The 21,891-nt window shown below is 42.4% G+C and overlaps 1 protein-coding gene across 10 annotated transcripts in view; it reads left to right on the top strand.

The window, feature by feature from the left end:
* The first annotated feature begins 6,606 nt into the window (after nt 1-6,606).
* Nucleotides 6,607-21,891, top strand: part of Slc24a2 (solute carrier family 24 member 2) — a 243,944-nt gene continuing 228,659 nt past the window's right edge. For 2 of the 10 annotated variants that reach the window (XM_063288507.1, XM_063288501.1), the window contains exons 1-2: nt 6,608-6,794; nt 9,135-10,220. In XM_063288507.1, coding sequence (XP_063144577.1) covers nt 9,288-10,220 — 933 coding nt within the window. In that variant the 5' untranslated portion in view covers nt 6,608-6,794; nt 9,135-9,287. 10 annotated transcript variants of the gene reach the window in all.

The following is a 21,891-nucleotide window of genomic DNA, read 5'->3' as shown; positions in this document are numbered from 1 at the left end:
GCTTCACGATGCTTTTTCTGAATATTATTAAACTTTTTAAACATATTCTATAGATCTTTTCCTTATATATTATAGTTCTGATGCTCTTAGGGGATTTCTCTGTACAATGTGTGTCTGTGTCTCTAGATGAGTTCCTTGTGCTTTTGCTTTGGTTCCTTGTTTTTCTGTTAACTTGTTTGTTTTTGTTCTATTCAGTTTTGTTCCTTTTTTAATTTTATCTTGTTTTTTCTTTAGATGCCTGTTGTTTAGGTGGGTGGAGAGGTAGGGAGGATTTGGAAAGAGTTTGAAGAGGAACACCAGAATCAGAATATACTGTATGAAAAATTTATTTTTTATTGAAAAAAATAAATTTAAATATACTTACCTGACTCACCCCAAGACATAATATCATGAGATTTTAGCGCACCATGAATATAAAAATTTAAAAATCATACTAAAGGCAAAGCAGATCCCATCAGAAATCACCAGGAGTCCATATGACACCAGCTTTCTCTTCGGTAACAAGACATCCAATAGCAGTGAAGAAACACCTTGAAAAAGCTTGTGTGCTCACTCAGTAGCTCATGTACTAACACTCACAGGATGCTGGCAGGTAACACTCAAGTTCAACATCAGCCTGAGCTACCTAGGAAGACCCTGTTTCAAAAAAAACAACAACAAAGCAAACCCCAAAACAAAAACAAAACAAAAAACAAACAAAAAATACCAACTCAACATTTCCAGAAAAGGCCCATTCTAACCCCCAAATTTACAGTTAGCCGTGCAAGGCTTGTGGACACAACATTTTTCTTCCTACCTCCCTTAGAAGACATACTGGGCTGTGTTCCAGTAAGCAAAGAAATACAGTAAATATGACAGTGGGTCTGGAATGAAGGAGGGGGGGTGGGAAACGGATGTTTCTCAGTGCAGTCCTTGCATTCCTATCTGTAGAACTATAAGAGTCTTTGTCACTTGCCTTAGCATTTTGATTCCCAATCAACTGAGGAATAGACAGAAGAGCGTCCGGTGGGAGAGAGGCTGTCATTGCTGCCAAGGAAGGTGCTGTGGAGAAGGTGAACAAACCCAGCCATTCAGCCTCTTTGACTGGTCCCAGAGTAGAGGCAGAGGCCTGTGAACATGGACTGGTGTGGAAAGCTTCACCCTCACAAGCCCCACCACACGTCGGCAGTTTAAAGTTTTAGAAGCAGGTGCTGTACTCCACCTATACAACTTGACACCCTCAGCCTTGGGAAATGGTTAGTGCTACTTGTTCCAATGCTATGACTTAAACAACACAAGTATTTTGGGCCAGCAACCAAGAGCCAAAGGCTGTACGGAACTCTTGATGACTTAGTCTTGAGACTAAGGCCTGTGACTCTGAACTGTGACTTTCATTTTAGGTTCAGGTTCTGAACTGGAGTTCAGTAAACCACAAATGGCACATCGGAAGGAGGCAGCAGACGCACATATTTTAATCAGTCTGCTCCACTCCAGGCAGTCTCACTGGTGTTGTCTGTAGCTCCTTGCCAATGTGGCTCCATCCTGGAGGTCACTCAAGAAGTCCCCACTGGAACCAGGAAGACAGCCAAGACTTTAGACTCCAAATCACTGCTGAAATCAATAGACTTACTTCTGCCCGCCTCTGGGCCCTGGCCTTAGCATTGGTACTCAGAAGCCACGAGGCTAAGCCAGGCTTGCAAGAAGATGCTGACTTTTACCTTCCTGGGCATTTAAAAGGCAGAAAAATTCCTGTTCCTGTTGTAAAAATAATAGCCATTCATCATTTCTCCTCACTCAATATCTAATCAGCAGATGAAAACCATCTTTGGGATGGGCGCATATGTGCTACTGAGATATAAAAGGGAAAGAATCCGAAAGTTGACCCTCAACTCCACAATGTTCACTGTTGTGGTTCTCATACAACCAGACGACTGAGGCCACAGACAAAGAAAATAAACCAAAACCCACCACCAAGAACAAAAGAAAGAAAAGGCAGCTCAGGGTAGGGACCCAAGGAGAATGTCTTCGCAGCGTGCCGGACTCCGTTCTAATACATAACCCATGATTTTTAAACAAGCATACTAGTTTCTTTTACGAAGCAGACCGTTGCTGTCTGCGGACTGACTAGTGGTAGCAGAAATGCATCTAAACATGCCCTAGCATGTCGTTTCAATAGGAAATGTCACCAACCCTGTCATATTCCGTGAGCAATACTGCCAAGAACTCTGACTTTGGAGACAATGTTGGACTCAAGTGGAGGCTGTTTGATGTTGAGCAAATTACTTAATCATACAAAAATCTTCATTTTTTTCATCTACAAAATGAGAATTGTAGTGATAAAAATCTAGTACAGTGAAAAGATAAATAAAAGCTGTTTTCCAGTGAAAAATCCGGTTAATGCTTAAGATGTTAGGTTCTTTATTCTCACACCTATCGCCCGATGTGACAGTCACAAGTGCTGGCGACAACACCTCTCCAATTCTTCCAAGCATGCAGAATTACTGTTTCTTTGCGCTCGTGACCTTAGGTTGGTCACGTGGTTGGCTTCAGCCAATAAGTAGTGAGCAGCCATGGCAAGTGGCTGCCTTAAAAGCTGAAGCCATAAAAGAAGCTAATCCATGTGTCCCATGACTGTAAACTGCAGTGTGCCCACTTAGAAGGACAGCCTGCAACCCGGAACAAGCGTGACACAGCAAAATTCACCATGGTCAGTTGTGCAAGGGCAAGCCTTTGTGTTTTAGGCCACTGTGATCTCTGAGTCTCATGTTACCACAGAGCAAGCTACTCCTTCCTGATTGGCCTTAAGTAACACTTGACTGCAGCTGCTTTTCCACCTCACAGATACATCATCTCCTGCTGGTTGAAATGCACGGACAGATTCATGACTTCAGAAGCTCCTAAAGGGGGGAAAATGTCAGGTCTGTGGTCTGGACACTGCAAACTCTTAGCAGGGGATTTTCATCTTCAGCCTATGGAAAGCCCCAGAAACTGCTAATGCTGGGATCCCTACGTCCTTTTCATGTGGCCTCACAGCCTGCTGCTTTCGGTAACATGGATGCTAGAAACTGTAATAAAAAGTGGGCAGAAAAGAGGGGTGTGAGGGAGGGAGAATGAGGAAAAAGGCAGTTAAACCGACTCTGCTCTGTTCACCTCCACTTTCTAATGATTTACCACAGCTTTGATTTTTGTTTTTTTTTTCTGATTTGCTTTGCTTTTACATTATTAAATCAAAAGATATTTTAAAGGTTGCTAGTCATTTCTATGACACTAGAGATGGTTGCTTTAAAAAATATCTTGCCAATTGAAAAATACAGTCCCAAGTTGTTTATATTCCCTCTCCAGTTATCTGTCAGACGTGTTACAGTGACTGCTGAAAAAATAAAGGCTATTGCCATGTAGTGGCTCACCAGAATTTTATGGTAAGACCCTACTGCTGAAGACAACATACGTTTCTGTCATAGGACTTGGAGAAATCAAATGGTAATGACCAGGAAGCTTCCTCATTGCTAGATAGCTCTCATAACACTTGAAGGTGCTTTGCAAGAAAATATCAACAGTCTTGTCTGGCCATGAACTTTGAACTACAATGATGATCAGTGTGGCAAGTCATGCCCATGTGTGCAGTAGTGGTACAAATATTGTGGAGGTAAGCAGTAGCTTTCTGATGGGATTTAAGGCCTCCTCTACAGGAGGAAGTACCTGCCCGGTGCTGTAAATCTAGATGAAAGACCACGGTTGAAGAGCTCGTAAGCCCTAGGTGTAAACCCACCATTATTATTCCGCTAAAATGAGTGTCAAACTGCTTTCTAAATTTACATCTCTATACTCACAGATGAACGCAGCTCTAAGACCTACTCAGAAGTTTCTTTGTGTGTCTGACAGTAGTTAACACAGAAACTCGCAACTCATCCGACACAAAGATCCACTTGCCTCTCTGCCTCCTGAGGTTTAAGTGTTGTGTGGCACTATTCCTGGGCAGCCATGAACAAACAGCAATTGGCCTCAGATAGGAAACCAATGATAGAACAAGTACAGATACCACCAAAGTCCAACTTGGTGACACAATGAGCTTTACTGGGGTTACTTACAGGAATATAGACAAGGGGTTAATTTCAGGAAAAGAAATGATTCAAACACAGCAACATATCAGAAGCCCATAACACCATGGGTGACAGTTCACTAACGATAGATACCTGGACCATACTCTATAGCATGAAGGCAGTTCAACAGGTTGGAGGGTGTTTATCACTCACTTGGTCTGAATCTCTTCCAAGCAGCTTGGCTGGTCTCTGTTTCTTCAAGGCACTGAAGCAGACCTGTGTGTCTTCCAAGATGCTTGGCTAATTTCTGCCTCTTCAGGTGGTAGCCTAGCTGAAGCTTCTTTCTAAGCAGCTAATCTTGTCTGAGATATTTCCTTGGAGCTTGTCCTGTGAGTCTTTCCTCAGTTGGTCTGAAAGTGACTGAGCAGTCTTTACTGTTTATATATTCTTGGGAAGGGAGGTGGTTAGTCAATCTTGTCAATTTCAGGGACTTCCTGAAGAAACTTTGGGTTGTTTGCTTTGTGTCTTAAGGCCATTAGCTGTCTCTGAGCAAGATGGAATATTTCACTTCCCCTCTAAATACCCAGTTGTTTCACTTTCCTGTAAGCATCCTGTCTTAAAATATCCTGTTTTTTTTTTTTTTTTGGTTTGTTTATGTGTTTGTTTTTAGCCTTCCTTTTCATATCTCTGTTTTAAATTTCCAACTAAGGTGAAGGTTATGAATGTCAGAGAAAACTGCTACACAGCCCTGGAATTACAGGCTACGGCCATCATGCCCAGTTTGTTTTCTCTTTAGCAGAACCTGTACAGGCTGTTCCTATTTCCTTGTTCTTAGCATCTGCAGCCTGAGACAGATGGGGATTTCTCAGTCCATAAGGTCAAAAACAAGGGAAGCAGAAGCGGAAGGAGGGTACCCTCAGGTTCCCTTTGTACAGAAAGGTAGAAGAAATCCGTGATTGCTCTCATTCTGCAAGTGTTTTTGCAATATGACTTGGGTCCCTCTCTGTCATCAACAGTTACCAATCAGTTGTGTTGTTTTGGAAACATCGTGAATGGCTGCTGATGACCTGAAGCCATTGTAATGATCTCCTGATGTTCAGGTTGACTCATGATGAATATGAGCCTAACTGGGTCATTTCTGGAGTCTTTCTTAAGACAACATTAGTATTGGTTACCTGTTTCCTTCCTTCTCCTTAGTGTTTGTGAATGAGATGATGTGCCGTTTGAAATTTGTTTCATGAAGAGGGGCACTGGGAAAGGGGGCAAGTATAAAATACAACTTGCCAGGAGTCAATTTTGTTACCCCAAAAGCTTTCTGTGTTCTTTTCTTGCATCTGTGTGTATGTCCCAAAACAAAAAACAAAGGTTTGTTTTCTTTTCAAATTCACCCCTGACGTTCAAAATGAAAATTTAAGTCTATCAGTAAGGCAATAGTCTTGAATGTCCGATGAAAATGAAAGTCTCTAGGTTCCCGAGGCTTCTTTCGACTTAGCAAGACCACCCCAGAGGTCTGAGTAAACCTCTGATGAGCTGCAGAGCCAAAAAGATGGAGCTCAAGAAGGGGCCCAAAGGCACAGAAAACCTCTAACATTTCCCAGGCTGGATTCTCCTTGTCTATCAAGTTTATATGCATATAAAATTTCCCTCAACAAATAGTTTGTCCCATCTTCTACTCATTGGCCCATACTCTTTTTTTTTTTTATTAACTTGAGTATTTCTTATTTACATTTCGAGTGTTATTCCCTTTCCCGGTTTCCGGGCAATCATCCCCCTAATCCCTCCCCCTCCCCTTCTTTATGGGTTCCCCTCCCCATCCTCCCCCCATTGCCGCCCTCCCCCCAACAATCACATTTCACTGGGAGTTCAGTCTTAGCAGGACCAAGGGCTTCCCCTTCCACTGGTGATCTTACTAGAATATTCATTGCTACCTATGAGGTCAGAGTCCAGAGTCCAGGGTCAGTCCATGTATAGTCTTTAGGTAGTGGCTTAGTTCCTGGAAGCTCTGGTTGCTTGGCATTATTGTTCATAAGGTGGCCCATACTCTTATCTTGATCCCCAGGGAGCTGGACTCGGTTTCTCCTGGTTAAGGACACCTTTTAAAATAAGGCAGGAAGAAGCACTAGGTTGGGAATCCTGAGGCAAAAACATGAGGCCTGTCAGGAACACCAAGTGACACAGTATCTTGGGTAGTATTATTATACTGATAATAAAGAGTTTCCTTGCTAGACTAAAGACCCTTCAGTGTCTCATTTCTGCAAACTAGAATTCCCGCCGAGGCCAAGAACCTTGTCCCCACGGCCTGTACCTTTCTGAAGACCACCTTTCCCACCTTTACACTATACAGACAGCCCACTATTCCTGCTGATAATTGGAGAGGACTATTGGTGACCCCAAACTTGATAGCACTTTTGGGCTTTGGGAAGCAGGTACAGCAAGGACCTGTACGATTTCTCCTTTGTGCCCTTGCCTGCTTGCACACCCTGACCTGGTCCCCACTGCGGAGAAATCTGGCAGCAGGCGGCGGCGGGCGTGGCCCGCGCAGGAGGCGCGCAAGGCGGGAGGGCGCCGAGCTGCGGCTACTCCCGCGCCGCCGAGAGGGAGGGGCCCAGCGGCATCCGCCAGCCTGGCTCGCCACCGCTCGCCCGCTGCTCAGTGTCCTCGCGAGCCCAGCTTCGGCCAGCGAAGGCGGCGTCCAGCGCGAGCCTGGGCCCTGGCCTCAGGAGGCGTAAGAGCGGCCCGAACGGCCAGGCGTGGGAGCCTTGCTCACCGGTGCTGGTAAGTGCGGGTCTCCGGGTCTCCAGCTCTGCAGCCGCTGAGCCGCTGAGCCGCTGAGCCGCTGGTCCCCGGGTGGGTCGCGCGCACCGCGCTGCTGCGCCTCAGACTCACAGGTGGCCCCGTGGTGAATGTGGCACCCCAGGCCCAGCTCTGAGTTAGCCAACTCTCCGCTCGGGGGCGCGGGTTGCCAGCCCCGGCATGGCCCACCCAGGCTCTCGGAGGGAGGGAACCCGCAAGAGCCTGACTTAGGAGGGGATGCGCAAAGGCGCGCTCCTTCCCCAGACACACACAAGCTATTCGGGGGAGAACCAGAGCACAAGCACCAAGCCAAAGGCGTCGCAGCTCCAGGTTAGCAGGTGGAGTGGCTACCCTTTCGTTTTATTTTCTTAATGACCTTCCATGGGAAAAGTTTAAGATCATGCAAAGCAAAGTTGGGGCGCGGCTGGGGGCACATCCCAAAGAACAGAGCAGTGGGTTTTCATAGCTTGCCTTGGAGCTGATCTTGCACCTTGGGAGTCCAACCCAGGCTAGCCTTGACCCAGCACTGTGACAATCCGTATAGCACTGTGAGTCGCTTAATCACTCACGGGTGCTAAGCTTAGACATCTGCAGGCAGGCAGCTTCGATGGACTAGGGTTATCTGAGGAGCAGCTGCAACTCAGCCTGTGTTGACTGGTAGTCTTACTCTGCTCCAGCTAATCCCAGCGTGTAAGTGGCGTGTGTTTAATTAGCTTATTTTATACCTGAGGTGATCTCGGAGAATGCTCCTAAAATGAAATCTTTGGCATCGAAAAAGAAAATAACAGGAAATGTAAAGGCTTATTTAGAAAGGGAACCTTGACTGTAGCGGCAGTCCTGCGGGGTACTTTACCCACCTCTTCCGTGCAATAGCGAATCAAAACTCTGCTTTGCATATCTGGCATAAAGGATAGGTGTTGGGGCTACTGGGGGAGGATTTTGTGGACGGAGGTGTTGCTGCAACTTGCATGTTGTTTACGAAATACACGCTTGGTGTCTCTAAATAGCCTCCTGGTCATGTCACTGCCTTGAGCTTTGTTTGAGCTTTTGAAAATAAGACTAAAGGATTTGGTTGTTGTTTTGAAGCTCCTGCTGAAAACAGTTTAGATGCTTTAAGAAAACAGCAGCTTGTTTGTGTTGCCAGGACATTGTTTTTATAAACTTAAATATTTGAACAGCAGGTTTTCTGTATCTAATATGAGTCACTTTCATAAAAAAATAATATCCTATGATTTTTATATTAAAGGGGGGAGACGGTATTACCTTCTCCCAAATCCACCTCTTTCCAAATGACAGGTTCAATCAGAACATGCTCTGAATTACATAATTGTTCTAGAAGAAAACATAATGGATAATGGTCAGTTGTCAAGAACTTAGTTCCGAAGGGAGTGGGACCATTTTAGCACTGGAAGATGGTTGCGTGACTTCAAATGGATAAATCGACTTTTGTTTATAAATTTTTCATACTTATATGCACCTCAGCTGTCTGAACCTAACATCAGATTTGTTGAAATATTAACTTGGTTTATTCATATGTCCATTCTAGATACCACCTCTTCCAAGTGCTCCTCATGTTTTAAACTCATCTTAAAGCAATTTATGAGGTTGTAGTTCAGTGACAGAGTTATTGTCTGGAGTGTTTGAGGCTCTGGATGGGAGCCTCAGTGCATGTGTGTGCAAGTATGTGTGTGCATACACAAAGCAATTCTGGTTGACGAGGACTTTCTTTGCCTATGACATTTAATCAATCTCTCTCTCTCTTTCTCTCTCTCTCTCTCTCTCTCTCTCTCTCTCTCTCTCTGTGTGTGTGTGTGTGTGTGTCTGTGTGTCTGTGTGTCTGTGTGTCTGTGTGTGTCTGTGTCTAGAGAGTAAACCCAGGGTTCCAAGCTAAGTAAGTATTTCACTCTAGTCCTTTTGACCAGTTTTACAATTAGGAAACCCAGGGCTGAAGAAATGGTTTAGAAGTTAAGCATACTTGCAAATATATATGCAGATACATACATAAGAACACTCTGCTCTTGCAAAGAACCAAAGTCTGGTTCCCAACATCCAAGTTGGTTGGATCTCAACTGCCTATACCTCTAGCTTTAGGTGACCCTAAGGCCTTTTCTGGACCCCAAGGGCACCTGCACTCCCATGTGCACATACCCACACACAGACACACATGATTAAAATTGAGGGAAAGTTTTATAAAATCAATGAAGGAAACCAAGGCTCCTGGAACTTAAGTAGCTTACCCATGAACACAGACTATAGGACAAGACTTCATCATGTCTGCAAAGTTACCTTTATGTGACTTACTTACCATTGTTCTTATTTAAGTTCAGGTGGTGATAGTTTCCTGTGAAGAGTAAAGATTCCCAATTGTAGAAGAGCCCCATAAGCACCATCCACTGGGAAGCAAGGAGCAGCATGACAGAGCCGTCTGTGTGAGTCTGAAGTGTGAAGACCACCATATCCACCAGAAGATCCAAGATGGATCTCCATCAAAGCGCCACAGTCAGGCTCCTGCAGGAATGGTGTTCCCATGAGTCACCATCTGGCTGCAGGAGACATTATAATACCAGGAAAAAACTGAAGCTAATTCGAGTCATTGGCCTTGTCATGGGCCTGGTAGCCGTGAGCACTGTCCCGTTTTCAATCAGTGCCTTTACTGAGACATACTCTCAGAACAACAGAGGAGAAGCCAGTGATGTGACGGGCCCTAGGGCAGCACCCGGTCACCGTCAAAGAACTCTCTTAGACTTAAATGACAAGATTCGAGATTACACCCCACAGCCACCTGCTTCTCAGGAAGACCGATCTGAGAACGGTACTGATCACGCCCAGGGAGACTACCCAAAGGATGTCTTTTCCCTGGAGGAGCGAAGGAAAGGTGCCATCATTCTCCATGTCATCGGAATGATCTATATGTTCATAGCCTTAGCCATCGTCTGTGATGAGTTCTTTGTTCCTTCTCTAACTGTCATCACTGAAAAACTGGGAATCTCTGATGATGTGGCCGGAGCCACCTTCATGGCCGCAGGCGGGTCAGCCCCAGAACTTTTCACATCTCTCATAGGGGTTTTCATTGCGCACAGCAACGTGGGCATTGGCACCATCGTAGGTTCCGCCGTGTTCAATATCCTCTTTGTTATTGGCATGTGTGCTCTGTTTTCTAGAGAAATCTTAAACCTGACCTGGTGGCCGCTCTTTCGGGATGTGTCCTTCTACATCGTTGATTTGATCATGTTGATCATATTTTTCCTGGATAACGTTATCATGTGGTGGGAAAGCTTACTCCTCTTAACAGCTTATTTCGCCTATGTGGTTTTCATGAAGTTCAACGTCCAAGTAGAGAGATGGGTGAAGCAAATGATAAATCGCAATAAAGTTGTCAAGGTGACAGTGTCAGAAGCCCAAGCCAAGGTGGGTGGAAGTGTCTTTACCTAACCATTTTCTTAGCCTGGTTCTGAATGCAGATGTTTGGGCAAGCCTCAGCTTGTTCTGTTTTTTTTGAGGGGGGAGCGGTTGTTTTGTTTTGTTTTAACTACGATGATCTTTGGGCTATAGTGAGTAATAGATTTGCATTCTGCAGTTTTGTGAGAGCCAATCAAAGTGACACTAGAAAATATAATTTGCTGGACATTCTTCTATATGTCTACCAAGTTTCCAAGCTAGTGTAGAGTTTAAAAAAAGAAAACAATGTAAATATAGGTTACATAAGCATCCCATGGCAGACTCAGCATTGGCTTGCATTTTGGAAAATGGACCCAGAGATTTTTGAGAGTGGTTTAATTTTGATGGGCGTATTCTTAGCAAGTGACAGGGTTTTGTTTTTTAGGTAAGCATATGACAGTGATCAAGAGCCATCTCTTTAGCGATATCTAGGGGAGAAAGTTTGCTTTATAAGAGCTGTATCCTTCAGCAGCAGCCTGGGCTTACACTGCAGTTTGGCTTCATTGTCCTGGCTGGAGTTATTTTTCCTTTTCTCTTTAAATCAGTTTTATCTTATGGTTCTGGGGATTAAACCCAAGTGCCTCCCACATCACTAGGCAAGCACCCCGAGACTGAGTCACACCCCCAGATCTATGCCTGTTTTTCTTGACCCGTGTGATATTATTTGAAACGAATCAGTGTCCACTGTAGAGGAAGTCACTGGCCAGCCTGCTTCTGTATTGCAGCAGCCCTTTTGCACAGCAGAATAAACATGACCCAGTATACTTTCACAGGAGAATTGGAGGTAACGTTGCTTAATTGGGAGGCAGATTTGCAAAGAGTTTAAAAGAAATTGACCTAAAAATGTAAATTTGAAAGGAAAACAATAGTTGAACAGCATCAGAGAATTTTAATGTGGTTTCATAATTAATGCAGCCTTCTGATTTATATTCCAACTATAAAAATGTCACCTCTGAATACGATTTTAAATGGGAAAACCCAAGTACATACAGAAACTTTTCATGTTTGCAAGGGGGAAAAATCCTCACTAATATTAAAAGCAGATGTTGGAGCAGCAGTAGGATATTTGATCACAAAAAGAAGAAGAAAATGACATTATTTTGGTTAAATGTACATAATTCCTTTATGGTCTAGTTTGATGATCATTGATCTTTGTAGTAGCCACAGAGTAGAAACCGAGTGAAAAAAAATCACTAATGATATTTATGTAAACAGGAGATAGAATATGTACAAAACATGCAAAGGAAAATGTTTTAATTATTGTTACCATGTACATATACATGATATGGGGAGGGTGAATGTTCCACACCATATGTATCAATCAGAGGGCAATTTTGTTGAGTTCATTTCTTTCATCTATATGAGGGTTTAAGGAAACAAACTCTGGTCACCAGGCTTTTGTAACAAGCACCTTTACTTTTCTCTGATCCATGGCATGTTTGCGCTATATGTTTATTTTAACATTTATTTCAGTGTGTGCTCATTGAAAACTGCAGTTTCTAGAGCTGTTTAGCACAATATGCAGCAAGCATGCATTCACTTGTGTCAGCTGAGGACATACCCTTCATGGCATTTGACAGAGACATTCTTTATGCTCTGTGTTCTACCTTAGTAACAAAAAGGATGACCCTCAACCTCTCCTCAGGTCTATCTGAATGATTTGCTTACTAGTCTGTGGTCTATTTCAGAGTACTGGACGGTTCTCAGGAAAAGCCATATTTTTGAGAAGCAAGGAGGTGATCTGGCACTTTAGAAATACCCCAGGCACATCAACAGTGGAAAGTCTGGAGGAACTCTGTGCCTTGGGATCTTTTTCTTTTTCTTTTTTCCTACCATGGGCTTTCTTTACATACGCATATACTTTGTTGGAAATTGTGCTGGCTGCATTTGCAAACATTGGAACTTATGGAGTTTGTATTCTGATTTTAGTGGGGGTAGGAATGCAGCCGGGAAATAGCTTTAAAAGCAGGCTACAGAGAGAACTCAGTCAACTATAACGTCCTCAGTAAAGGAGACCTGGCAGAGTTCTTACCTGCTTAACTAGATTATTGTCATTTCACTTTACTGATCATTTATAAGTCAGTGATTCCGGCTGACATTCCTTTTTCATGTCCATAATTTTATTCTTAATTCTGTCTTAGTTTTAATTTGAGAAGTCTTAAGTATACATAAATTTATCATAAAGCTACTCTTAAATATTTCCATGTGTGCTTATTCTCTTATTGTTCTTTCACAGTACACAGTTTTAATTTATTCCATCCGGTCAATCATCGTTCCTTTTAGCATAGGGTATCTAATTGGAGAAGATGGTTTCTCCCATGGCAGAACTCTATCTGGCTTGAGTACTATCATACATTTTCAAGTGGGGTGGTTCATAAGAACCTGACTCCCTTCAAGAAACTATGTCTTGTTGGTGTTTTGTTTGTTTGTTTGTTTGTTGTTTGTTTTGTTTTGTTTTGTTTTGTTTTACTCACTGCTGAAACTTTGAAGTGACCACAATCCTTATCACATTCCTGGTTCCAGAATCTGATAGATGTTGCTCCGGGCTCCGAGCACAGATGTCTCAGATGGGCTGGCTTGAGTATAGCCACTTTCCTTCTGGTGTGCTGAGCTCACTTTGACTGGAATAGCACATTTCTTCTGCAGGAAACAGTGCTCTGTTGTCATCTGGACATAGAAAGAGAATCCCTACACTGACTGTATCCCACACTCATCTCAGTAGGCAGGACGGCACTGTACAAACACCCAGAGAGCAAGTACCGGCATGTTTTCCTGTAAGCTTCACTGCTTAGTTTTTGCAATTATGGGGCAGGAGAATTTGAGAAAGTAGAGAAAACACTTTTTAGACAACCTCACACAGATCATCAGTCGGTTCTTGCTATAGAATCATCAGTTCTTCTGGGCTCAACATGGTGAAATAGCTTTCAAATGACTTATTTCAATAAGGGTGCTGGAAATCTTAATTCGGTTCCATAGTGACTAATAGATTGTGCCAGGAGGCAATAGACTGTATACATGGAGGAACAAGAATTCTTTCCATAAAAGGTTGCTTCCCCGTGTGCTTTCTTCAGGTTTTGTGTGTGTTTGTTTATTTTAAGATTTTCTTTGATGATCCCATTATTCTCTTTTAAACTGTCTCATTGTGCCATTATATGATACAGAAGCCAGACAGAAAAGGGTTTTTTTAATTAGTTCTTTGAGTCTCATACGATGTATTTTGATCATATTACTGCAGCTTTTCTCAGTTCTGCCCCCGTCTATTACCTACCCAAATTTGTGTCCTTATTTTTAATATTTAAAGACCAATTTGTGCTGCCCAAATATTCTTGAATGTGTGGCCTTCCACTGAATAGTAATCAACTTATCAAAGTTTTTCTTAGAAAAATTCCCTCCTGTCTCTTCTCCTTCTCGCAGCAGCTAGCAGTTTCCAACAGCACCAAGTCATGGCCACCTCCCCTCTTTACAGTGAGATTTAGTCTGGCTTGAGTTTGCACAGGTCTTTTGCATGCTATCACAACAGCTGGGCATTCGTTTGTGCAACTGCCTTGCTGTGTTCAGAAGATAAGTTTTCTTATAGACATCTACTACGTCAGGCCCTTAACAATCTTTCTGTCCCCTCTTCCACCATGATTCCTGAGCCTTGGAAGAAAGGGGTACAGGATATATGTTCCTTTAGGAATGAGCATTTTCAGTCTCTTATTCTCTGTACCTTGGCCAGTTGTGGGTATCTGTGTTAGTAACTATCTATTGCAGATTGAAGCTTTTCAGATGAGGATTGAGAGACATATTGATCTACAGGTATAAGAATCTATAATGATGTCATTAGGAGCTGGTCTAAACTCTGTACATTAAATAAGATAAGAGCAGCAAGTTCTCCTCTGGGGCCTTTCATTTATCTAAGTCACAGGCTCTTGGCTGGATATTAGTGCCAGGTATAGGTTTCATCTTGTGGAGGGAGAATCAAGTCAATTTTTCAAAGAGAGGTTGGTTACTCCCATGATAGTCATGCCTTTATCACACCAGTGCATATGTCTTGCCAGGCCAGTCACTATTGTAGCTTACAGGGTTCATCGATGACTAAAACTGCTGATGGGTTTTCTCCCTGGGTAGCATGCCTAGAATCTTCCACCACTGTAAACACTAGCTAGAGAGAAATCTTCCAGATCAATGCCAGTTGGATTTCTCCAACTCCAAGTGCAGGATGGCTTCAGAAGTAGGGTCTTACGTGGGTTCTGGAGGTAGCCAAGAGCATGTGAAATAGCATTTGATGTTTGGGGGGGGGGTCTATGAGACTTCTCTGAATAACAACTTCAAAAGAAAGAATTCATTCCTGGTGTGGGGCTTTTGCCTTAATAGCCCGTGTTGTCTAGTGGAGATGTTGCCTGCTGTGGGTAACTCTACTTTATCCCTTAATGTATGTTTATTTATAATAGGATGCTGAACTATGTTTCTGATGTCTTTTTTTAAATGTTTTTAGTGCCACGAATTCCTCTCTATTCCCTCCTCTACCCTGCTCTGCCCTCTTCAGTCTAACCCTTCCTGTTCTGTTACTCACTTTTAATCCTTTTTACCAGTTCATTCTATCTCCTCTCCCATTGACACCTGTCTCACAAGTACCCCGAGTAATCTCCTGACTTCCCCGGGTATCAGGAAAGTGGCTTAAGATCCATCCATGTAACAATCCTAGTGGCATCAGAGAAATTACTGAAGCTCTCTGAGCCTCAGCTTCTTCATTTTGAAAACAAAATCAATAGCATTCATTTCCTAAAGATTGGGAAAGTAGGTAAATGATGAACGAAAGGCTAAGCAGCTAGCATAGTCTTTGACAGTGTGGTGTGGTGGTCAGTATATGTTGGTTCTCCTCTTTAATTGTTTCATTCTTAAAGGAACGGTGAATCAGAATAAGTTTAATAAGCTCCAAGTTTAATTTATAAGAGCATTGCTTGAAGGGTAAAGCATTGCTTTAGTGGCTCACTGGGTTAAGCAGGTTGCCGTGTATTTGCCATGTTATAATATTCATAAACCTAGCTGTTGTGCAGTGACTATTGCTTGTGTGTTATCAACTCCAGTGAAGCTGTGTGTGTGTGTGTGTGTGTGTGTGTGTGTGTGTGTGTGTGTGTGTGTGTTTGTCCTGACATTTTATTGCTCAGAATTTTGCTTGAATTAAGGAGACCATTTAGAAGGGGCTCAGAAATACCTGCACTAAGTGTAACTTCCGTTTAAAGCATCAAGACATAGAATGACTGGGACCCTGTCCTCCAAGCACCATCCTAGCCAGTTAGTGGTACAGCATGTTAGAACCATCTCTTTTCAGGACCTGCAGACATTTGGGGGGAGTGCCTGGCTGCTGAGACCTGGTTTTGATGTGTCACTGTACTAGGCTGTCACTGGCCCAGAAAGCAGCTGTCCATGGTACTTAACTTCTTAGACTTGGCATGCTAATCCGACAGCAAGTCAGCTGAGTTCTAATCAAGGGAGTGATCCAAATAAAGACACCGAAAGCAACAGAATGCGACGCTGGACTCTAGTCATCTGGGAGCACCTTGCTCTAGTCGACCTCTCTGTTCCTGGACGTTGATCACAGGTTTTGCGGTTGAAACTGTTAGTTATGTTCTGGGGGAAGTTAGAATTAAAACACTATATTCTTACACAGTTCGCATTTCTTTCATTAAATCATAAGTAATTTTTATAAACACTCGTGTGTAGCCCAGAGCTTGCTTAAGATTCAGAATGTGTTAGGGAACTCAAGCCCTTCCAAAGCTAGTCTATAAATCAGTAAAGCTCATATACAGACATCAAGGAAGACAAGATCCATCTTAGCTAAACAAAGTTTCTCTTTTTTATTTCTTTCCTCCCTCCCTCCCTTCCTTTATATCTTCCCAGTCTCACTGTGTCGCCTAGGATGAACTGACAACCTCAATCCTGCTCAGGTGCCTGGGGCACTGGGATTGTAGGTGTGCATGCCCAAGCTAGGAAGGACACATTTCTCCACAGATGTGAAAAGTGATCGCCTCTTTTGAACAAAAAGGAAAGTTTAGGGGTCACAAATCCTTGATCAACCAGAATTTCTAGTGTTATATACTCGTTTACATAGAGGCGCAGCATACTGCTGTTTTTATTGTTTTGTTTTCTTCTATTAACCAGTTGGTAATAGGTGTGTTTTACAATGAGTGAGGCCTTTTGGAAGACCCCAGAGGTCAAGGATATTTAATGTATTGAGTCCACATTTGACACCCTCCCCCTTAATCTGGTTTTCTCTGGTTTAAACTCTGAGTTGGTCAGCAATGCAGAAAAGCATTTACCTTCCACCATTCTCTCCTTCTCCTTCCCTCTCCTCTCCTGCTCCTTTTTTTTTTTAATAGAACTGGACAGTTACAGATCTGCATCTTAACTGTCACCAAGTATTGGGTTGTGGAGGTTGAGAAGCAGCTCAAAAGTTAAAAACTCTTGCTATGTATGTCCAGAACTTCAGATCCAAGCAGCCAAGTAACAAGCTCACTGTCCAGCACACACCTTTAACTGCAACTCCCAGTAGGGCAGACACTGCTAGCATTTACTGACATGCAACCTAGTGGGAAAAAAATGCAAGTCCCAGGGTCAAGCAGAGACCCTCTGGAGGGACAGGCAGAGACTGATAGAGGAGGACACCTGTCACCCTCTCCTGGCGTGCACACACACACACACACACACACACACACACACACACGAGAGAGAGAGAGAGAGAGAGAGAGAGAGAGAGAGAGAGAGAGAGAGAGAGAGAGAGAGAAGGGGGTGGATAATAAATCTCTTTTGAAAAGGGAGAATGGAATTGTTGTGTTAACCTTTCCTGGAGGCATTTGGCAGGTTTAATTTTCCCATTCTTTGATTTCACACATCTTGTTTTGTTTCCTATAAGTCTGTCATATGCAGAATGCAGTTACATTTTGTTTCTTTTCCAGGATGATAGTCATTTTCTGAGAACTGGAGGCTTAGTGTGTCTGAATGCGACTTTTTTCTGTCATACCTATATACTTTCTATCGTCGGCCTTGCTGTTTCCTTTCATGATTTTTCCTTGCCCTTTTTTTTGCCTTTTCCCCTAAGTTTGTTTTTCCCCTTTCTGTCCTGGAACTCATACACCATATTTCAATACTTATTGTTCTTGTCTTGCATTTGAAGATTTTCGTTTGTTTGAGGAGGTTATCTAGTATTTGGGGGGAGTGTGCTACATTGAGAAGGGATTTTCTGAATATGCAATAGATTATATTGTGAGAAATACATTTCAGCCTGTGGATTTGTTAAAAGGTAGCATGTGTGACAGTGATGTGCAACTTTGATAATATGTTCCCAGGGTGTTTAATGTAGCCTATCCGTGGAAGAAAAGACCCTCATCAACAGCCACTCTACCCCCAGCAAAATTTTGAGTCACATCAACTTTAAGAGAATATTCTAATAGGAAGTCATAGGAGAACACTTTAAATATTAGACTTACCTTTTAAATTACATTTTTTAACCAGATGATAAAATAACATTCTCATTTTCTAAGACTGAAGTAGCTTCTAATCTCTCCATTGCACCATCTGAACATCACTTTTGTTTGCATGCTCTAGACTTCTCATGCATATGCACTCGCACATATACTGATCTGTGTACATGTATACCTACATATTTACACAAAATGAAAGGATATTAGACATACATGATTTAAAAATCATATTAACGTGCTTGTCATTTGAGAACCACATGGATCTTCTGCACATGTGTCTAATTTCTCTTTTGATGAGCATTGTTCCTTGAGAACAGGTTTAATAAATACAGTGTTAATAATGCCTAAAAAAAATCATATTAACTATAGATTACTTAATGTGGTTTTAAAATTTCTTAGCCAACTGAGAGCGCATCCTCTTCCTGAAATATGTTAGCTACTGTTTAGTTTTATCATGCTGTATCAAGCTGTATTATTTATTGTTTTATTTCACTAATGCTATAATTAAAAGGATACGACAGATTGTGTATGAGCTTCTATAAAAGAAGAAACTTAACACTAGAGGTTTTGAGTTTTTTAAAGTTTCTATTGCACTGCTACATTCTTCAGTATTGAATATTAAATGTTGTGGTGATTTCCAATTCCACAGGTGAAATCTAGAATTTTGATTAGTTTTCATTTGCATTTCTCTGATTAATTGGGAGGATCTGCTTTGAAACATATGCTTATGACAAATTAGGTTTTTCTTGTGTGGATTGCCAGTTTCCTATGTCTTTTGTGTCAGTTTTAAAGTTCACTCTGATGACTAACATGAAGATCTCTTACAAATATATGCTGAGAATCCTAACCTTAGCTTTTCTCGTGTTTCCCATTTCCCTACCTAAATATCATCAGGAAGTTTTTGCTGGTTTTGCTTTTGTTGAATGGGTGAATTATTCTGAAGAAGGGTTCTTGAGAGAGAGGTTCCAAATCTGGCATGTGTTCCCTGGCTATATGACCTTGGGGAACTTTCTACCAGTCAGGGTCTCTGTTTCCTTGTGGAGAAATGGAGATGTGGTCTAATATATAAAGAAATGGCCTGATATATTAAGACATATATTTCAGATGACCTAGTATATCAGTGTTTTAGCATATTCTTTCTGTACATAGACGGTCTGATAGTCTGTTGACTCTCCTAACCAGACCAGCTAGCAATCACCTATGTTGACATTATCAGAAGGCCAGATACTAACCATATCCCTGTCACCTAACTCTTCTCATTAACTGCTTTACATGTGATGTTTCACTTGAATGTTTTAATCAACTTAATTAAGCTGTAATTTAACTTAAGCATGCCTTGGGAGATGACTCTTCTGGACAGATGGGGAACAGTGTGCATGGAGGAAAGTCATTTAAAGTTTACTGCAGGACACTCGGCCTCCTTGGCACTAGCAGCTTCTGGCAGTGAATACCCTTGCTGGCAGCTGCAACTGCCTCTTGGTGCTACCGGAGCCTGCTGAGCCCTGCTGGCCTTCCAGAGTCAAGGACAGAGAGGATCAGAAAACTAGACAGCACTTCCTCTCCAGCTCACCCAGCGCCATACTCTGAAGTAGGTATCATCTCCTCCCGCAGATCAAGGGATCAAGGGATCTGAAAATACAGATGAGTTTTAGATTTAAATTTAAACTGAATTTGAACTTGTATCTGCCCGACTCCAAAGTACATCCTGATTCTTAGACCTTAGTGCTTCTTGGGATAATTAGCAACAAAGAGTGAATTATATTCACTGTTCATCTTTGGCTTCATTGAGTCAGCACCTCCCAAATATTTTTAATGTGACTCATGTTTAAAATAATAATTTTAAAGTATTTGTTTGTTTTTGAGGTCCTGGGAATTGTACTCAGAGACTTGCACATGCTAGGCAAGCGCTCTACCACTGAGATATATTCCCAGCCCTAAAACATACAACTCAGTGTGTAGAAGTTTTATCCTGCTAACCATTGTGCCACGGAGCCAGGTGTAACAACTCAATATACATACACATGTGCACACATGCAGGGGTATGAACACATTTACATATAAAAAGGAAATCTAAGTAAATGAAACACTGTGCCTTCGCCTTAGCACTGCTTGCATTTTCCATTCAGTAAAAGCATTCTCTTCAACCTTAATAATGACTTGTGATCTGAGTTGTGTGTGATCTAACGTCCCTTAGAAAGTTTCTTTTCCATATTCTCTTCTTCCTCTCTGAAGGGCTTCTCATCAAAGCTTTTAGTGGTACAGTTGCTCAATGACATCTGTCTGAGAAAAAGAATGAATAAGGGAAGAAATCTAGAAGTCACCTCATTGGACTAGCTCTGTGCTTCAGCATGAGACTGTGAAATGGGTTGTGACTCTTGTGTGTGTGTGTGTGTGTGTGTGTGTGTGTGTGTGTGTGTGTGTGTGTGTGTGAGAGAGAGAGAGAGAGAGAGAGAGTGAAGGAGACAGAGACAGAGACAGAGAGACAGAGAGAGACACAGAGAGAGATCTCAGAGGGACACTTGTAAGACTCACTCCTGTCTGACATTGTGGATTCCAGGGATTATGGAACTCAGTTCATCAAACTCGACAATAAGCACCTTTGCAGAGCCATCTTGCCAGCACTTTTCAGTTCAACAAAAGGGCCCCTTGCTTCTTATCACTTTTGTGACTTTAGCTTCAGAGACATGAATCCAAAGAGATCATTAAGTACAAGTAAACCCATGCTAATTTTAACAATAGAAACTTCTACATTAGAATGTGTCCATAAGTCTTTCTAGCTTTCTTCCCAACAAGCACAATTGTGTGTGTGAGTGTGTGTGTGTGTGCGTGTGTGTGTGTGTGTGTGTCTGTATTGTCCTAAGAAGCCAACATCCAACAAAATGTCTGCTGCACATGGCTCTGATATGGTTAGGAGGGTATGATGGTTAGCTGTTGTGGTTGGGTTTCTTGTTGTTTGCTTGCTTGTCAACTTGACCCAAGATAGAGTTATCTTGGAAGAGGGAACTTCAATTGGAAAAAAAATGCCCCTATTAGATTGGCCTGCAGGCATGTGTGTGGGACTTTTTTTTTTTGATCAATGATTGCTGGTGGGGGGAGCCCACTCTGGGTGGGGCCGCTGCTAGGTAGATGGCTCTGGGCTGTATAAGAAGGCAAGCTGAGCAAGTCATGGGGATCAAGCCAGTAGTTGTGCTCCTACATGGTCCTTGCTTCGGTTCTTGCCTCCAGGTTCCTGATTCAGTTCCTGCCCTGACTTCCCTTCGTGATAGTGTGTAAGCTGTGAGGTGAAAAAACAACAAAACAAGTACAACAACAATAAAAAAACCCTTTACTCCCCACATAGCTTTTGGTCATGATGCTCATCACCACAGTAGGAATTGGAATAGGACAAGAGTGAAGATTAGATCCTAAGCTTACAAAAACCTCAACTCATGCTTGCTTTCCAGTGAGCTTGTCAGGAGGTAGGAAAGAAACATGGGTTATGAAATCAAAGAGAAGCCGAATTCTGTCAAGAGAGCTGAAGCTATGACTGTTACGTTGATTGGTTGCCTTTCTATGAAGTATTCAATTTGTGAACCAAATAATGTAGACACAGTTCTTATTCCAGTAAAATTGGTGGTTTGGGAGGAGACTGGGCATCAGGTTACATTTAATACCATGTTCACAGCTTTACTGGTTGTACTCAGAACCATGCATTGGCAGGGATCAAGCCTACAGAGATGCAGTGCCTGTCCACATCCTGGCTGTGTAAGACTGTACCAGGCACTTTACACCAGGCACCCATTCTCTGTAGATGAAAGGCTGGCTTATATCTGATATCCCCAGCAGCTCTCACAACTGTGCTTCTCTGTTAATGGAAAATAAATAAGTCACATAAAATGCCCTAGTATTTGCATAAAAACTACGCAAACCTCTGCTATATTTTCAATTGTCTCTCAGTTACCTGTACCTAATACAACTTGTTACATAAGTGGTTGTTGGACTGTGCTGTTTAGAAAAATGATGACGAGAAAAATTTATATTGCTCAATGCAGGTACTACTTACTTTCCAAATTACCAACCCGTGGTTGCTAGAATCCATGGATGTGCACCTGTTTGTAATCATAGGTTGACCAGCAGCAGAGATGAGCAGGCACTGAAGCCCTGAATTTACCTTCCTTGGAGAGGTTTTCAATGAAGAG

This window comes from Rattus norvegicus, chromosome 5 (assembly GCF_036323735.1).
Source record: "Rattus norvegicus strain BN/NHsdMcwi chromosome 5, GRCr8, whole genome shotgun sequence".
NCBI classification, from domain to species: domain Eukaryota; kingdom Metazoa; phylum Chordata; class Mammalia; order Rodentia; family Muridae; genus Rattus; species Rattus norvegicus.
This window is presented reverse-complemented; position numbering and strand designations above follow the sequence as displayed.